Source organism: Camelus dromedarius, chromosome 14, assembly GCF_036321535.1.
Source record: "Camelus dromedarius isolate mCamDro1 chromosome 14, mCamDro1.pat, whole genome shotgun sequence".
NCBI lineage: Eukaryota > Metazoa > Chordata > Mammalia > Artiodactyla > Camelidae > Camelus > Camelus dromedarius.
Genome location: NC_087449.1, coordinates 54,354,365 through 54,369,240, shown reverse-complemented (window position 1 = coordinate 54,369,240; position 14,876 = coordinate 54,354,365). Strand labels below are relative to the sequence as shown.

The following is a 14,876-nucleotide window of genomic DNA, read 5'->3' as shown; positions in this document are numbered from 1 at the left end:
GTGGTAGGCACTGGAGACTCCACAGGGAACAAGACACACACAAGGTCTCTGCTCTTGTGGAGTTCACATTCTAGAAGGAGGGGAGACAGACAGTAAACAATTAGAAAGATACCCAAAAGGCGTAAGGGCTTTGCAGAGAATTGAAATTCAGTGGTGTGATACAGTGATTGTCTACTTCAACAAGGTTGGCTCGAGAGGCCTGTTCTGAGAGGGTGGCTTTATTAGTAATTAGTATTATTATTTGTCAGGACTCCTCAGCTGTCCCCAACACAGCCTCCAGTGAGAAATCAATTTCTGACAGTTCTCAAACCCTGTACCCCCTCTCCATAGTTCTGAACAAACCCCAAGAGGGCTCCTTTGGATTCCAACTTTACCTTAAAAACCTCATCAAATTGGCAGGAGTAGCTGACACCCCGCCTTCCCCTGAGAGAGAAAGGAGTGGGCCAAGGTGAGGCTCCCAGGAAGACAGAACAAAGAGATAATTTGCCAAAAGGGAAGGGAAGGGGGTGCAGGGAGAATAGAGAGAGAGAGAGGAAAAACAAAAGATACCAAGATCTTTGGCTTAGATTTAATTTCAGATTAATCCCAGTGGAAGTTCTAAAAAAAGCTCTAGCATCCTCCTGTTTGTGTTTGTGGATTTTCTGGGTTTACCAACCTTGCTCTTTATGGAAGACAGCTCATGGCAATTATTCTACAATTACTTAGTCTAACAGGCATTTGATTTCTCCTGTGTTTCCAATGCAGAGTGTAGTACTTACTAGACTCTGTGAAATGACTACTGGCTACCTAAGGCTTTAGAGGTGACTGATTTCAACCTTCCCGTCCCTTCAATGCTAGCCAGAGGTATGTGGTTTGCTCACATCTCATTCAGATCTGTATCACACAAATATAAAGGGTGCCTCCCACCCTACTTCCCCACCAACACACACACACACACACACCAGACTGTAAACTCCTCCGAGAGTAGTGACCCTGTCTTTTTGGCCTCTGTCTCTCTAGAACCCAGAGTAGGGCCTGGCACACAATAGGTGCTCAATAAATGTCTGTTGAAATGAGGTCACTGATTTTAGCACAAAGGGACAGCCAAATTTGGAGTGAGATGACTGAAGATTCCAATCTCGGCTCTGACACTCACTAGCTTATGCCCTTGGGCAAGTCACATTACCTCTCCGGCTTCCATTTCCTCACCTGTAAAGTGTGTGTGTTGGGGAGGAAGGGAGTGTGGTGATAGTAAGATCTATCACAGTGGGTTACTGTGACAGTCAAAAGAAATCACTTGAATAACTGTAAAAGACTATTCAGAAATAAGATACCACTATCTTAAAGGGAAAGCTCTGGAAAAAAGAAAGGGAACTTATACAGAGAACCACAGGGGAAGATCTGCTCTCTCCTTTGAGAATTCCCCCGTGGCTGTGAAGTATTTGATGCTGGGCAGAGGAGGGGCCAGAGGAATTTGTGTGTAGGGGGGTGTTCCTGGGTATCCAGGATACTAACAAGAAACAGGGATCAAGATTTCCTTCAGCCAAGTATCTGTTTGTCCCTGTACTTTTCCTCTAGCTATCTTCTTTCCAACATTTTTCTCTCCTCCCTCCTCCCTCATCTCCACCCCCCACCCCCTCACCAAGGAAGGAATTGGCCAGCTCCACCCAGCCGCCCCCCCCATAGCTCCACCCCCAAGTTGGCAGGCCAAGAGTTAACAGCTGCACCTGTTGAGGTATACCTGCTGTCGCGGGCACCTGTACCTGTAGCCAATCAGCACCAGCGCTGCCAGGAACCTACCTGTCAGCAGAATCCCGACGCTGAAATCTCAACATAAATCAAACACTTCCCTGGGCAGGGAATGTCTGTGTCAGGCGAGAATTAGAGAAGAGCGGTCAGCAGAGCCTCGGTGCCCCGTGCCGATTGTTCAAGCCTGGGAGCCTGGGAGCCTGGGAGCAGGAAGATGTCGAATGAACTTGAGTGAGTAAACATCAGTGGATGCCTGGCGCTCTCCGAGCATGGAAGCTGGATGGGGTTTCTAGAAGGGGAAAGAGCAGGGAGGCCGGCGCCAAGATTCACAGAGCAATTTGTAAGGGTAAATGAATGGGCTGACGATCTCACTTTGACGTGTCGAGGCAAGCCCCATCTCAAGCTAAGAGCTGAGTGTTTCCCTGGGAAAATAGGTCCCCCCCCTCCCCTTTCTCTCTCTGCTGAGCAGTTTCGAGCCAGGCAAGGAAACACAGGACTGAAACTGTGAAGGCTTTCGGTACCACTCTCTGATACTATGAAGGGGCCTTGGAAATCAGACAGCCCCAATCCCACCCAGGCTTTCTATCTTCTTGCCAAAAGGAACTTCTCTGAGGTGGTTCTAAGAACTGTCTTAGGCAGAGAGTTGGGTTTCTCTAAAGGGACTTGTTTGTTGGGCTGGAACAGTCCCAAGTGGGAAGGTTACAGTGTGCTGCTTCAACATAGGCACTTTTTAGTCAGCTGGACCTACATTCAAATCCAGGCTCTGCTCCTCAGGGGTTGTATGATCTTGATTTGGACAAATCATTCAAGTGATCTGAGCTTCACTATTCTCATCTAGAAAATGGGTACAAGACTGTTCTATAGGATTCTTGAGAGAGTTAAGTGTGATGGAGGTTGTAAAATGCTGAGCACAGAGCTGAGGTCTAAAGATGCACTCAGTAAAACGTGGTTGATTTTACTCAGAGGCAGTTCTAAGGCTGAGGAAGCTGAGATGTGGTTTTCAGTGAGGTCATCTCTATTGCCTGATGATTGCAGGTGTCTTCCTGCCCACATCTGGGATTTGGACTCCCGGCTGGCTGATGCTTCCTTTCATCATGGGTCCCCAACTTGGCTTTCAGACCTCAGAGAAGGTGGGATGAGGCTGGGATTCTGGGCTGCTATAGCCTGGGTTCGGGGAGCTGGCAGAAGCCAGGCTTCTAAAACATAGACTATCTTCTTCCCGCACTCTCAGAGGTGAGTGAGCAGAGACGGATTGAACAATCTTTTTCTCTAGCTGCTCCTTAATAGATTGTTTTAAAGACTTGAAGGCTTGATGGCAGAGCAGTTGGTGGATCTCAATTCCATGGTACTCTTGGATGCTCTTGGGTTAGCCAACTATGTTCATGGTACAGTCACTGGGCATAAGATTTCTCTTGAATGAGTTCCCAGGGGTTGACAATGTGTTAACAGCTGGAATAAGAATAAGGCCAGTGGAGCCAACACTTGGGTTCAAGTTCCCAGCTCTGTCACTAATTAGCTGTGTGACATTGGCCAAGTCACTTTATCTATCTGTGTCAGTTTCCTCACCTGTAAATTATGGCCATATTGATACTCACCTAATGGAGTTGTTGGGGTATCCAGTAACTTCAGAAAAACAATTCATTTAAAGCCTCGAAAGGAACAATCTAAAATTCCCTGGTTATTTCATACAGAAATAATCAATCAGTGAGTATTTCTGAACTTTTTGCTTTCTATTTTTCCATACTTAGAAAACAAAACCTCTTGTGATGTATTTCCATCCCACTTCCATCTGCTGGTTAAAACAGCAGAGGCTGCGGACATAACTGTATTCACTGGTGACCCTTAGGGGGTCAGTGTCCTGAAGCTGGGTTACTTGAACAGAAAGGTTTCCTCCTTTTCTCCTTCTTGATGGTTTGAGTTTGAAGTCAGATCCCCTGACAGTTTAGACTTCTCCGCTTGGGGTGGGGTGAGGGGAATCAGTGCCTGCTGAGTAATTGCAGGCAGACTCTGAAGTCACCACTAGAGATTACAATGACAGAGTCTCAGTGCCTGGGGGCTCAACTGCCTTTACTGATAAGGCGGGTGGGTGGTGGACTCAAACGCTTGGCTTGCAAGTTTTGAGCTGCTGCTGCTGCTGCAGTGACCACAGTATCCCCAAAAGTGTTGAGTTAAGAGGACTGGTCTTAGAGTCCATCTCGAGCCCTGACAGAATGAACAACTCTTGCTAGGCCTTGGCGTAGCAGGAAAAGCCTGGCTTGCGTATGACTAAATTGTGCCACTTAGCAACTTTAGGACCCTGTAAATTTGCTTCTCCTCTCTGACCCTCAGCTTCCTCCTCTGTCCGTTAATGGCTATAAACACCTACCTGGCCGGGGAAACAGTGAGCTCCTGTATGTGGGCCACCTGGCCCGGAGGAAGAGCTCCACAAACGTGAGCCCTATTACTAGGAGGCCGGCTCTTGAGGAGCACGGAGGCCAAGGCAGTGGAGTTAAAAGCCAGCTCGAGGCAGCTGGCGGGTGGAGCGCACTGGGACTTTCATGTGGTAGGGCTGCCAGCGTCCGCCAGCCTCCGGGGCCTTCGTGAGCCGCTGGGCGCCTTCACCACCGGCTCCGACACCCCGAGGGCTAGAGCCAGTCGCAAGGGATCCTGGGGTGGCGGAGGGCACCGGAAGTCACTGCCCGACGACGCCCTCTTCTCGCGGGAAAAGAGCTCCCGAGGGGGCGGCGGGTCAAAGGCAGGTCGCCATCTTCGCAGTCGTTAAGTGTAGCGGTGCGCGAGGGCCTACTGGGTGTCCGTCCGGCCTGTGCTGTCTCATCCCGCCCGTCGAGGAAATGAGGGGCGAGAGATAAAGTGGTCAGCTCGCAGGAAGTCTGTCGAATGGAGCAGAGAGAGGAAAGTGATCGGGAATCGCCAGGATTCCCCTCTGCAGCCTCCCTGGGCTGCAGTCTGGAATCTTCTCCAAAGCCTTGGAGAGCTGCTACTGAGGGTGGGAGGGGACCTCCATCCGAGCTCCCGGAGCTCTGGGCTCCAGACTGCCTGCAGTGCTGAAAGAGTTAACCAGGAACGCCTCCTGCTGTGGTTTTGTGGTCGAAACCATGATTGCCAGGAGCAAATTTTTGTCGTGCACGGTGTGTTATTAAAAGTCGGAGCTACGCTGCTGGTGAATGAAAAGTTAAAAACCCTCATTAAGGCTAGGCTGTAAAACAGGCCGAGAGGCCAAGACGACCCTAACACCCTAACGGCGCAGCCCCTGCTGCTCGGCCAGCTGCCCTCGCCCTGGGATGGCCCTGTGGGTTCCTGGAGCCAGGAGGGTCTTCAGGGGTCCACACGGAGGAAGAGGGGAAGGAAGGGCCGCAGGGCTGAAACACAAATAGCATACTCGAAGTTGTCTTCGGTGAAAGCAAAAACAACAGCCAAGTCTTTATTGAGCGTTGACTTCACAGCGGACACAGTGTTCACCGCTTGATAAATACATCACCCCTTTACGCCTCCCGGCAATCCAATGAGGGATGGGAGTATAAACAGAATTTTGCGTAAGAGGAGACTTCAGCTTGCCCCAGGCTTCCCAAGATCTCATCTTAACTGAGGGGGCGGAAGGATGCCCCACACCAATGTGCCACCCTGCTTTCTACCAGCACAGATGTTGAAAAAAGGGAAGATATGCCAGACTGTTTTCGGTGCTTATGTCTGAGCAGAGGAATGCAGGTGAATTCTAGTCTCTGCTTTCAGTTTTTCTGTATGTTCCACATTTTATATATTATTTCACAAGTCTATATTGCTTTTGAAATGAGGGAGAGGAGTGTCATTTTTAAAAGAGAGGTATTGGTTCATGGGGGAAAAAACAAAAAAAACAAAAAACTGTTCTCTAAGTGTGGTTGGTCCCTGGACCAGCTTCATCAGCATCATCACCTGGGAACTCCTTAGAAATGCAAATTTTCAGCCCCACCCTAGACCTACTGAATCGGAAACTCTGGGGGTGGGGTTCAGCAATGTGTTTTAACAGGCCCTCCAGGTGAAAATGATGCACGTTTGAGTTTAAGAACCATTGGCCTAGAAGACCTGGCAGAGGATTGAAAGGCAGGAGGTTCCCACATCCATTGCTGGCCTGCAGTAGAGTTACAGAGTCAGCAGGCTGAGAGCTTTGCTCTGGGGTCACATCTATGTTTGAGCCCAGCTCTGCCACCTATGGACTGGGTGACTTTTGGATGAGCTCCTTAACCTCTGTAAGGGTCGGTTTCTGCATGTGTAAAATGGTGATAACAGCCATCTCACAGGGCATGTGTGAGAATGAAAAGGCACCTATTAAGTTAGATCCTTTTGCTTCCCTTGTGTTCCCTCCCATCTCTGGAACTCACCTTTTCCATTTGTAAAATGGACCAGATAATCCTGGCTGGATGGCCCCCTCCTTCTATTTCTTTTACTTCTTTCAAAAGGTCAGAGGAACTGATGTAGTGAAGGTCCTGAAGGGAAGTTCTCTCACCAGTATTCAGTGTTATTTCACTGGACCTTCCTAGAAGGTCAGTAAGAACTGGGAACTTTTGAGGGCAGGGACAACATGTTATTTACCTTTCTGTCCCAGTACCCAGCATAGGACCTATTATAAGGTAACCCTCAGTGAACGTTTGTTGAAAGAATCAGTGAATTAATGAATGGAAGGATGTGGCACCCTGGGCCTAGAGGTGGATTGCAATTTCTTTCACCTGTCAATCGAACAGTACAGAAAAAAAAAATTTAGGACAGTTGGGCAGGAAACCAAGAGGAGAATATAGCATGAAAGGAAAATTCCCATTGAGGGGAGAATTTTCAAAGAGAGAAAATAAGTTTCTGGTATAATTAGAAAATGGCACATAATTAATTTACCTGGAACTAGAAGTGTTGGCTGGAGCCTGACCGCCCTCAGCTTGCCCACCTGGAGCCAGATGATGATACTGGCAGTGCTTGCCCCTCTTTATCTGGGAATCTCCAAGCATCAGGTATTCTCTGCCACTAGGAGAAGGAGAAAGCTAGGCTGTGAGTTGTCAGGCAGTTTTCCGGTGTCTACCCCACAAAGTGGGTATTAGTAATAATAGTTCGTGGTGTTACATGCTGGCACTGTGCTCATCACTTTGCCTCCGTTATCTCATTGCATTTTCCAACAGTAATGCGTCACCACGTTGTAAAGATTAAACAAAACAATGACTAGAAATTGTTGGACCAGCACCTGGCACCTGGGAGGCCCACAGTGAACAGTATCTATCATAATAATTCTGTAAGGTGAGTGCGCTCATCTTCCCTCATTTTTTACAGGTAAGAAAAGTGAGGCACAGAGAGGTCAAGTTGCATAAAGTCACACAGCTAGTAACTAGCAGAGCTGAAACCGGAACCCAGGTCTGCATAGCTCTGGGGCCTACCCAGTTCACACTGCCTCATTCAAACGAGTCATTATAGAGCCATGCCCTAGGCTCTGTCATTTCCCCCATTGAGGCCCCCAAATGAGCCCCCAGCATGTGACAAGGCACATTTCACAACCTGTGCGCCCAGAAACCAGATGGGCCACTTGCAAGCACGACAGCCCTGGAGCACTCCTGTCATGCCCAGGGAACACCTTGCATGGAGCTGACTGAAAGATGATTCCTCTGTGAGCAGTTGTGGCAGGGCCTCCCTGTGGGTAATTAGTGAGTGTGATTGATCACTGCTGATGAAGCTGGGTGGCTCACAACAGGGTTTGACATGTCACTGGGTGTATCTGAGTGTCAACACCCAGCTCAGGCAGCCCCTGGAACTCTTCCTCCTCAGGCTGGAGGGAAATGGGGCCCAGATCACTGGATCTGTCCTGTGCCAGACACCTCCTCTGGGGGAGCTTGAGGCTACCCCCTTGGTGGTAAGTTTTCTTCCCCCTCCAGTAAAATTGAATCAGAGGCCTTTTCCATCTCTAAATTATTGAAATGCCTTTGAGATAGGCAGTGATTGAGCTGAGTACTGGACAGGAAGCTGAGAGACTTGAATCCCAATCCTGATATGTGCTGTGTGTCCCTAGGCAAGTCACACCTGCTCTCAGAGACTAGACTTATAAGTCTCTTTGTACCCTAACTGGAACCCAGAAAGCCCTAACTAGTGGCTGAGACACATTTACTTAGTCTCATTGGAAGTTTTAAGTGGCTCAGCCAGAAAGCACTAGGCATTTGAGGCTGAAATGATTTGGGATGAAACCCTATGTCACCATTTCAGTCTTCCTCCATCCTGGTGGCCCGAATGACGGTTGTTGGGGTTAGGAGGCTGAGTCTGACTGAGCATGGAGCAGCTGCTACCATACCCCTCCATGCTGTGGACCCAGAGTGAACTTCTGGGGAAAGGCCCCACCCACACTCGAACCCCCAGCTGGGTGATTTGCAAATCCCCACAGGCTAGGAAGGAGGCTTCTGGAAGTGAGGCCTATCAGGCAAATGCCAGAGCTCCTGTCTCCTGATCTTGTATCCAACTCTCTCCCAAATGGAGGAGAAGCCAGACCAAGGAGGCTCTGAGGAAGCAGCTCTGTGAAGGTTCTTGATGCTGGAAACCAGAGACCTCTGTTCTAGGCCTGGTGCCAAGAGATACCAGCTGTGTGGCCTTAGGCAAGCCAGTGGCCTCTGTGGCTCATTTTTTTCCTGCTATCAAATGGGGATAGTCATACCTTCTCTCCCTACCTTACAGGGGCGTTGCAGGCTCGGAGGTGATGACAAATGTGTGAGAAGCATGTTGAAAAATACAACACACTATGCAAATGTGAGAGATTATCAAATCTCAGCCTTGAGTTTCCTCCTCAGTGGGCTGGCCTTCCTTGAAACAAGGCAATATATGCAAAAAGCCTGGCTCACACAGTAGGCGGACAAGCTCTAGGAGCTATCCCAAGTTTATGCCTTTGATCTTGCCTTCCTAGAAGGTCCAAGATCCTCCCTACCCATCTTCATGCTCCCTCTTCTCTTCCACCCCTCTTCTCAACCAGCATCTAGTCACTCCCCAAAGTTTAGGCAGGTAAGAAGTCCTCCTGCTTGTTTTCCTTCATAGCTTTCTTTAGCTGATAGAAGCTGTTCATTTGTTTTTGTGGTCATGTCTGTCTTGCCTGCCACTAAAATGCAACCTCTGTGATCATAGAGATGATCTTGTCTTGGCCTAGGGCAAGGCCTGGCACCTAGTTTAATAAATGTTGATAAATATCTATTAAAATGAGGGATAGATGGTTAGCTGGATGGATGCCGCCCAGATTTATTGTTTTTCCCCCCTGTCTTCTACATCCCCTCTTGGAAACTAGTGGCTGACAGAAAAGTGACTTGTCACAGAGTTAAATCCCAGGAGCCTGGCTTTGTAACTCACTCGGCCAGTCCGCTGGAACAGGTCACCTAACATCTCTGTTGTCTTTTTCCTGGTCTGTAAAGTAGAGATAATAACACATCATGTATATTGGGAAGCTCCACGAGATAATGAATGTGAAAGTCAAGGCAAGGGGTTATTACACTGTCTCTTTTGTTTTTGACATGGAACCTGGTTCACAGACAGGAGGCTTGGGTAGGATGTTAATTTAAGAACCTCAGGCAGAGTCTCCTCTTTACTCTCATTTGGGGATTCTGAGATGATGATGGTCAGGGTGATGATGGCAATGATGGCTATTATTTACTGAGTGATTATTCTCTGGCAAGCTCTAGGCTAAGCACATTTCTTATGTTAATGCACTTAATTCTCCTAACAACCCATGAGATTATACCCACTCAAAGTAGCCAGCCTTGGTGACTCCATCACATGAGTGTGTTCTAATTTTCTTCACAGCACTTATCACTAACTAAAATTAACTCATTTACCTACCTGTTTATGGTCTGTCTTCCCCAATTAAACTGTAAGTTCCATGGGAGCAGAGCCTTATCCATCTTATTCTTGGCTGACAGATGCCTAGAAGAGTCCCTGACTGGCACACAGAAGACATTCAACAGACCAATTTAACAGATGAGGAAAAAGGCTCAGAGGGGCTACATGCCTTACCCAAGGACACACAGTTACTCGGGTCTGCCAGGCTATGACAGATGCTGGTCATACTGATGCTACTTCCTCCCATGGTGCTACAGATTCTTCTGTGCTGTGCCCTGGTGGAGATTTGATGACAAGAAGGCTGCCCAGGGCCAAGTCCTCTCCCCATGCCCTCTTCCTCCATTCCCCTTTCACCTTTGATAGCTGACTAGTTCTGCTTTGGACAGGGACACCAACAGAGAGTTTGTGGAGACCCCTGGGAAGGTGACTGCATAGATTCAAGTCACCTGGTCTCCCTTCTTTGTTCTGGCTCTGTCTCCCATTAATAGCTTACTCCTTCTTGGAACCCTTTTCACATCCCTCACCCATTTGGCCTTCAGTCCTCAATTCTAATCTTTAAGACAACAGGGAGCCAAAAGTTTTTGGATTTCAGGATTTGGCACAAAGGTCAATGCTAACTAAACTTATCCATAGCCAAGACTTTCTGGAAGCCAAATGCTTAGTCTTAGAACATGATGTTGATTGGCAGCATGAACAGGCATGGAAACCAGGACACTAGAGCTCCCAGCTCCTGGCCAGAAACTCTTCCAGCCATCTCACTTCCTCGCTTAGTGCCCCCTACCTTGTATGGTTGGGATAAATACTTTTTCTGTCTTGCAGTGGAGGATTGGTTCATTGTATTCCAGAGGAAGGGAATTTCCAGAATTAAAAAGGCATTTGAAAGGAGACTAGCATGAGGTAAAGACCTGTATCTTGTAGTCCAACAAGTCCAGGTTCAAGTTGAGCCTCTGCCACTTACTAGCTGAGTGAGCCTGAGCAGGTAGGCTCAGCTTCCCCAGTGCCTATCCATCAGGGCTTTTGTGTGGAGTAGATGAGATGATGCAGAAAAACAGCTGAAATGGTGTCTGCCTGTGGTAAATGCTTGAGGTGTGGTAGCTGCTGTGTTTCAAGGAATCAGACTTTGGGATCCCAGTAGGATGGATTGGAGACCCTTGTAGGCTGAAAAAGTCTCCCAAGTGAGCAAAAAGCACTGTCTGTTGTTTCACTTCTAACACGACTTTATCATTGTCTTCTAAATTTTAATGTTTGAGTAGAGTAAGATAACCGATTCCACCTGAGTCAGCATATTGGGGCTGGGGCCCAGATCTGCCAGTGACTTGCAGGATGACCATGTCTTACACCATTTTGCAACCCCTGAATGTCTAGCTCCAAGCTGGGCTGAGAGCACTTTTTTTTTTTTTTTTTGCATATTACTCTTTTATTAGAAATTATAAATGAGAAATTATTTCAATACCTGAAGACCAAACTATAACATAAGATTCCATAGGCTCGAGATTTTGGACATTTGGGAAATAGTAAAGTATATCCTTTCTGTGGCATGGCAACATCATTCTTCTTTTATTGTATTAAGCAAGTGCTTGTTATGTGCCAGAGCCAGCTCTAAGTGTTTTTCATGTGACGATATACTCAATCCTCATAATCCTGTGTGGTGGCTGCTTTTATTGGACTTCTTTTACAAACAAGCATCAGTGCTAAGCACTGGGGTTTCCAATTGACTCAGAGGGTGGGGTCCACCAGGCCTTTCCTTGTTTCTCTCATGACCCCTTAGTTTGGGAGTTCCATTTAGGCCAGGACTGGGGGTAAGAGGTGGGGCAGCCACCTAAGCTTGCTTTTAAAGTTCCTCTAACCCCAGGCCCAAGAGGCAGCTGGGAGGGGCCTCTTCTCACCTCTCCATCTTAAGGCCCTTGATTTATAGCGGCAGAAACTTGGGGTGTGCCTCCCTCTCCGTATTTCTAGAGCAGGAAGGTTTCTGTCATTTCTCTTTCCTGTGTGACAGATCCCTCTCCCTCCCTCTCAGAGCCCAATACCCCACACCCTGGGGCTCAGTGGGATGGGAGACACTGCCCTGGAGGAAGCCCCTGCTAGAGTGCCGCCCTCGGCCTGCGGGTGCAGCCTGGCTGCTGTTCCCACTCTGTGTCTGAGAATGTAGGCTTGAGCTGCAGGGCAGCAGAAGGGCATTTCTTGTGGCGTGATTTGTGAAGGTCCTTGTGCACCCACCTGCTGCCACAGTGCCTGCAATTCCATAACTAAAGCATTTTTCAGTTTAGGTAAGGATTGCCCTCTTGCATTATGGTTAAGCAGTATGGCTTAGTGGAAAGAATGTGGTTTTGGTATAGACAAGCCTGGGTTTAAATTCCTGGTTGTGTCATGGACTTGCTGGGTGATTTGGGGCATTTTCTTATCTTCTCCAAACTCAGGTTTCTCCATCTGTAAAATGAAGCAAATGATCCTTACCTCATAGCGTTCTTGTAAGGAGCAGAGCTGTTGCGTGGAGGGTGTTCATATATAGTGTAGTAAATGGCAGCTGGCATCGTTCCTGTGTCTCTAACGTGAACTTATGAGACTTAACCTAGAAAAGGGACATTGGGACCCCAGGAGACCAATCAGTGCCACATCATCTCTGGGGCACGCTTTCCCCAAGCCTGGCTGTCCCCCCTCCCCCCATCTTCTCACCACCACTATCCTTCACACATTTTTTGTTCTAAAATGAACATAACAAGAACTTTCCCACCTCTATACCCCTGCTCACAGTTAAGAGCATGTTCTACACCAGTGATTCCCAAAGTGTGGTCCCCAGACTACCAGCATCAGCGTTACTGGGGAACTTAGAAATGCAAATTCTCAGCCATCCCAGAGCTACTGAATCAGAAACTCTAGGGGTATGACCCAGAAATCTGTGTTTTAATAGGCCTTCCATGTCATTCTGATACAGCAAAGTTTGAGAACACTATTCTGTATTACTAAACCATCCTGCTCTAACTTGAATCCCCTCTGGGCCACTCACTAATCCACTAACTGGGACCTTGGACAACTCCCTTACTTCTCTGAGCTTCAGCTTCCTTGTGTGTAAAATAGGAACAATAATAGTACCTGCCTCGCAGGGTTGCTGTAAGAATTAAATGAGATAATCCATTAAAAGTGCTTAGCTTAGTACCTAAACTGTGGTCAATAAAGATTAGATATTTTTATCATCTTGTCATTATTCTGTATTATGTCCCTATTCCTGGTCCCCTCCTCCTACATTCCTGAGTGATATAATCCCCCGTGCTGAGTGTCCCCAACTAAAATGTCTGCCTCCTCTGAAAAGTCTTTCCTGGTCTCTTTCCTTTGAGCCCATGTGGCTTGTATCTGTCCAAATTCTCAGTGCAGTGCCCAGGTTCTGCCTGCCTGTGTGTGCCCTGCAGCACTGTACTCCAGTTCCTGACATCTGAGGAGCTACTTGGGCACTCTACAATAAATGTGGGTCTGAAATGCCATTTCCCAAGACCAGTTTCCGCCTACGGGCTTCCTTCCTCTGGTTCTCGCTGTCCCTCGCCACACTCTGTCTAAACTGAAATGCTCTCCAGCCTTCTGTGTCTTTCATGGTCTTGAGGAGAATATGATCAGAAGAACTCATGCGGAGTTATCTGGAAATTTTATTTTTTGCAGCTTGTCATTGTTATTTCCCATCCTTGTTACATAATTCCCCTTGAATAAGTATCTACCATGGAAGCATTTTGTTGAATCTTCTCTGAAGCCTTGCAGGGTTGGGATTACAGTCTGCATGCTGTAGGTGAGGGAACTGAGGCCCCAGGTCTACAGCCTCTACGTGGTAACATTTGGTAGTGACCCAAAGCATCTAGCTCCAGAGTTCATTCTACTACCCAAGACTGCCCATTGGTGACAGAAGCAGTTTCAGGTTTTCAAAGCTGTAAACTCTGAATTCCTGGGCGTTGCCTGAGGCTACCATTCATGGCCCTTCCGCTGAAATAGCCTAAATTTGACCTTCCTTAATTTCAGTTTCAGATCTGTGCGGCTACTAAAGAACGACCCAGTTAACTTCCAGAAGTTCCCCTACACTAATGAGGATGAAGCCTGGAAGACCTACCTGGAAAACCCCTTGACAGCTGCCACGAAGGCCATGATGAGAGTCAACGGAGATGATGACAGCGTTGCGGCCCTGAGCTTCCTCTACGATTACTACATGGTATGTTTGCCATCTCTGGGCATGCCCTGCTCTGACTGAATGTGAGTCTTTGTTTTCAGGCCTCATGGCTCACCAGCCCACCATGACCACCCCTAGCCCCTCACTGTGTTCTTTCTCACCTCTGGGTCTTTGAACATGCAGTTCCCTCTGCCTGGCACACCCCCACCCTTGCTTTTCCCCTGGATAAACCCTACTCTCAGCTTTGGGTCTTAGCTTCAATGTCACTTCATTCATTCGCTGGAGGCGGAGGAGGCTTTCTGGGGTCTTCCATTCTGTGCCTCCTCTGGGCACCCTTAGCAGCCATCATTATCCTTGATGCTCTTTAGAAACTTGCTATTTGTGCATTTATTCCTCCATTTCCCCCATGAGCTCCTGGAGGACAGGAACCATGTCATGATCATCACTGAGTCCCTAGCACCCAGTACTGCCTGCCACACAGCACCCAATACGTATTGAATGGATCAGTGCCTTGGCCACACACACTCCCATCACAGCAATACCCCCAACCTACCATCTTCTTTCTGCCCCTGTCCCTTAGGTCATCCCAGATGCCCTGTCATCCCCACCTGCCTGTTCCAGCCCCACCACCTAGAATATACCTTCTGCTCTTGAATCCATTCCTTGCCTTCAGGGACCTTCCCAAGGCCCACCTGCTCTTGGAAGCCTTTCTGCCACATCATCTCTCCCTCTCCTGAGTGTCTCACTGTTATTCATACCCTTGCTGCCTTTATATGCAATGTAGCACCTGGGACAGACCATCTTTTATTGTTCTCTAATTGTTTCCAGGGCGCCGGCCTTGATTTTGGGAGACTGTAAGTTCCCGAGAACGGGAATTAGGCCCTCTCGTGTATGATAAGTGGGCTTAAACCAGTCAGCAACCACAAGTACATAACACAGATGACATCATCCCTCTTCCAGTGCCTGTGCCAGACACTGCTAATGGGTTACAACGTGTATTCTCACTGAGGGTTTATGAGGCCACAGAATCTTTTTCAACCTGGAACTACAGGCAGCCCCTACTCATCTGCCTGAATTGTCATATGACAGCAAACTTTCTTGCTACCACTGCACTAGGTGATTCCTCTAAGAGACTTTCCTAGATTTGAGGGTGGAGGACGTGAATAGCTAATTGTTTTGATAACTGAAT

General features: G+C 47.9%; 1 protein-coding gene across 1 annotated transcript in view; it reads left to right on the top strand.

The window, feature by feature from the left end:
• Positions 1-1,551: 1,551 nt before the first annotated feature.
• The window catches only part of GRHL3 (grainyhead like transcription factor 3), a 34,118-nt gene continuing 20,793 nt past the window's right edge, over positions 1,552-14,876 (top strand). Inside the window, exons 1-2 of the mRNA XM_010989800.3 lie at positions 1,552-1,959; positions 13,543-13,729. Of these exons, the coding sequence (XP_010988102.2) occupies positions 1,943-1,959; positions 13,543-13,729 (204 nt within the window). The 5' untranslated portion in view covers positions 1,552-1,942. The remainder of the gene's footprint in view (positions 1,960-13,542; positions 13,730-14,876) is intronic.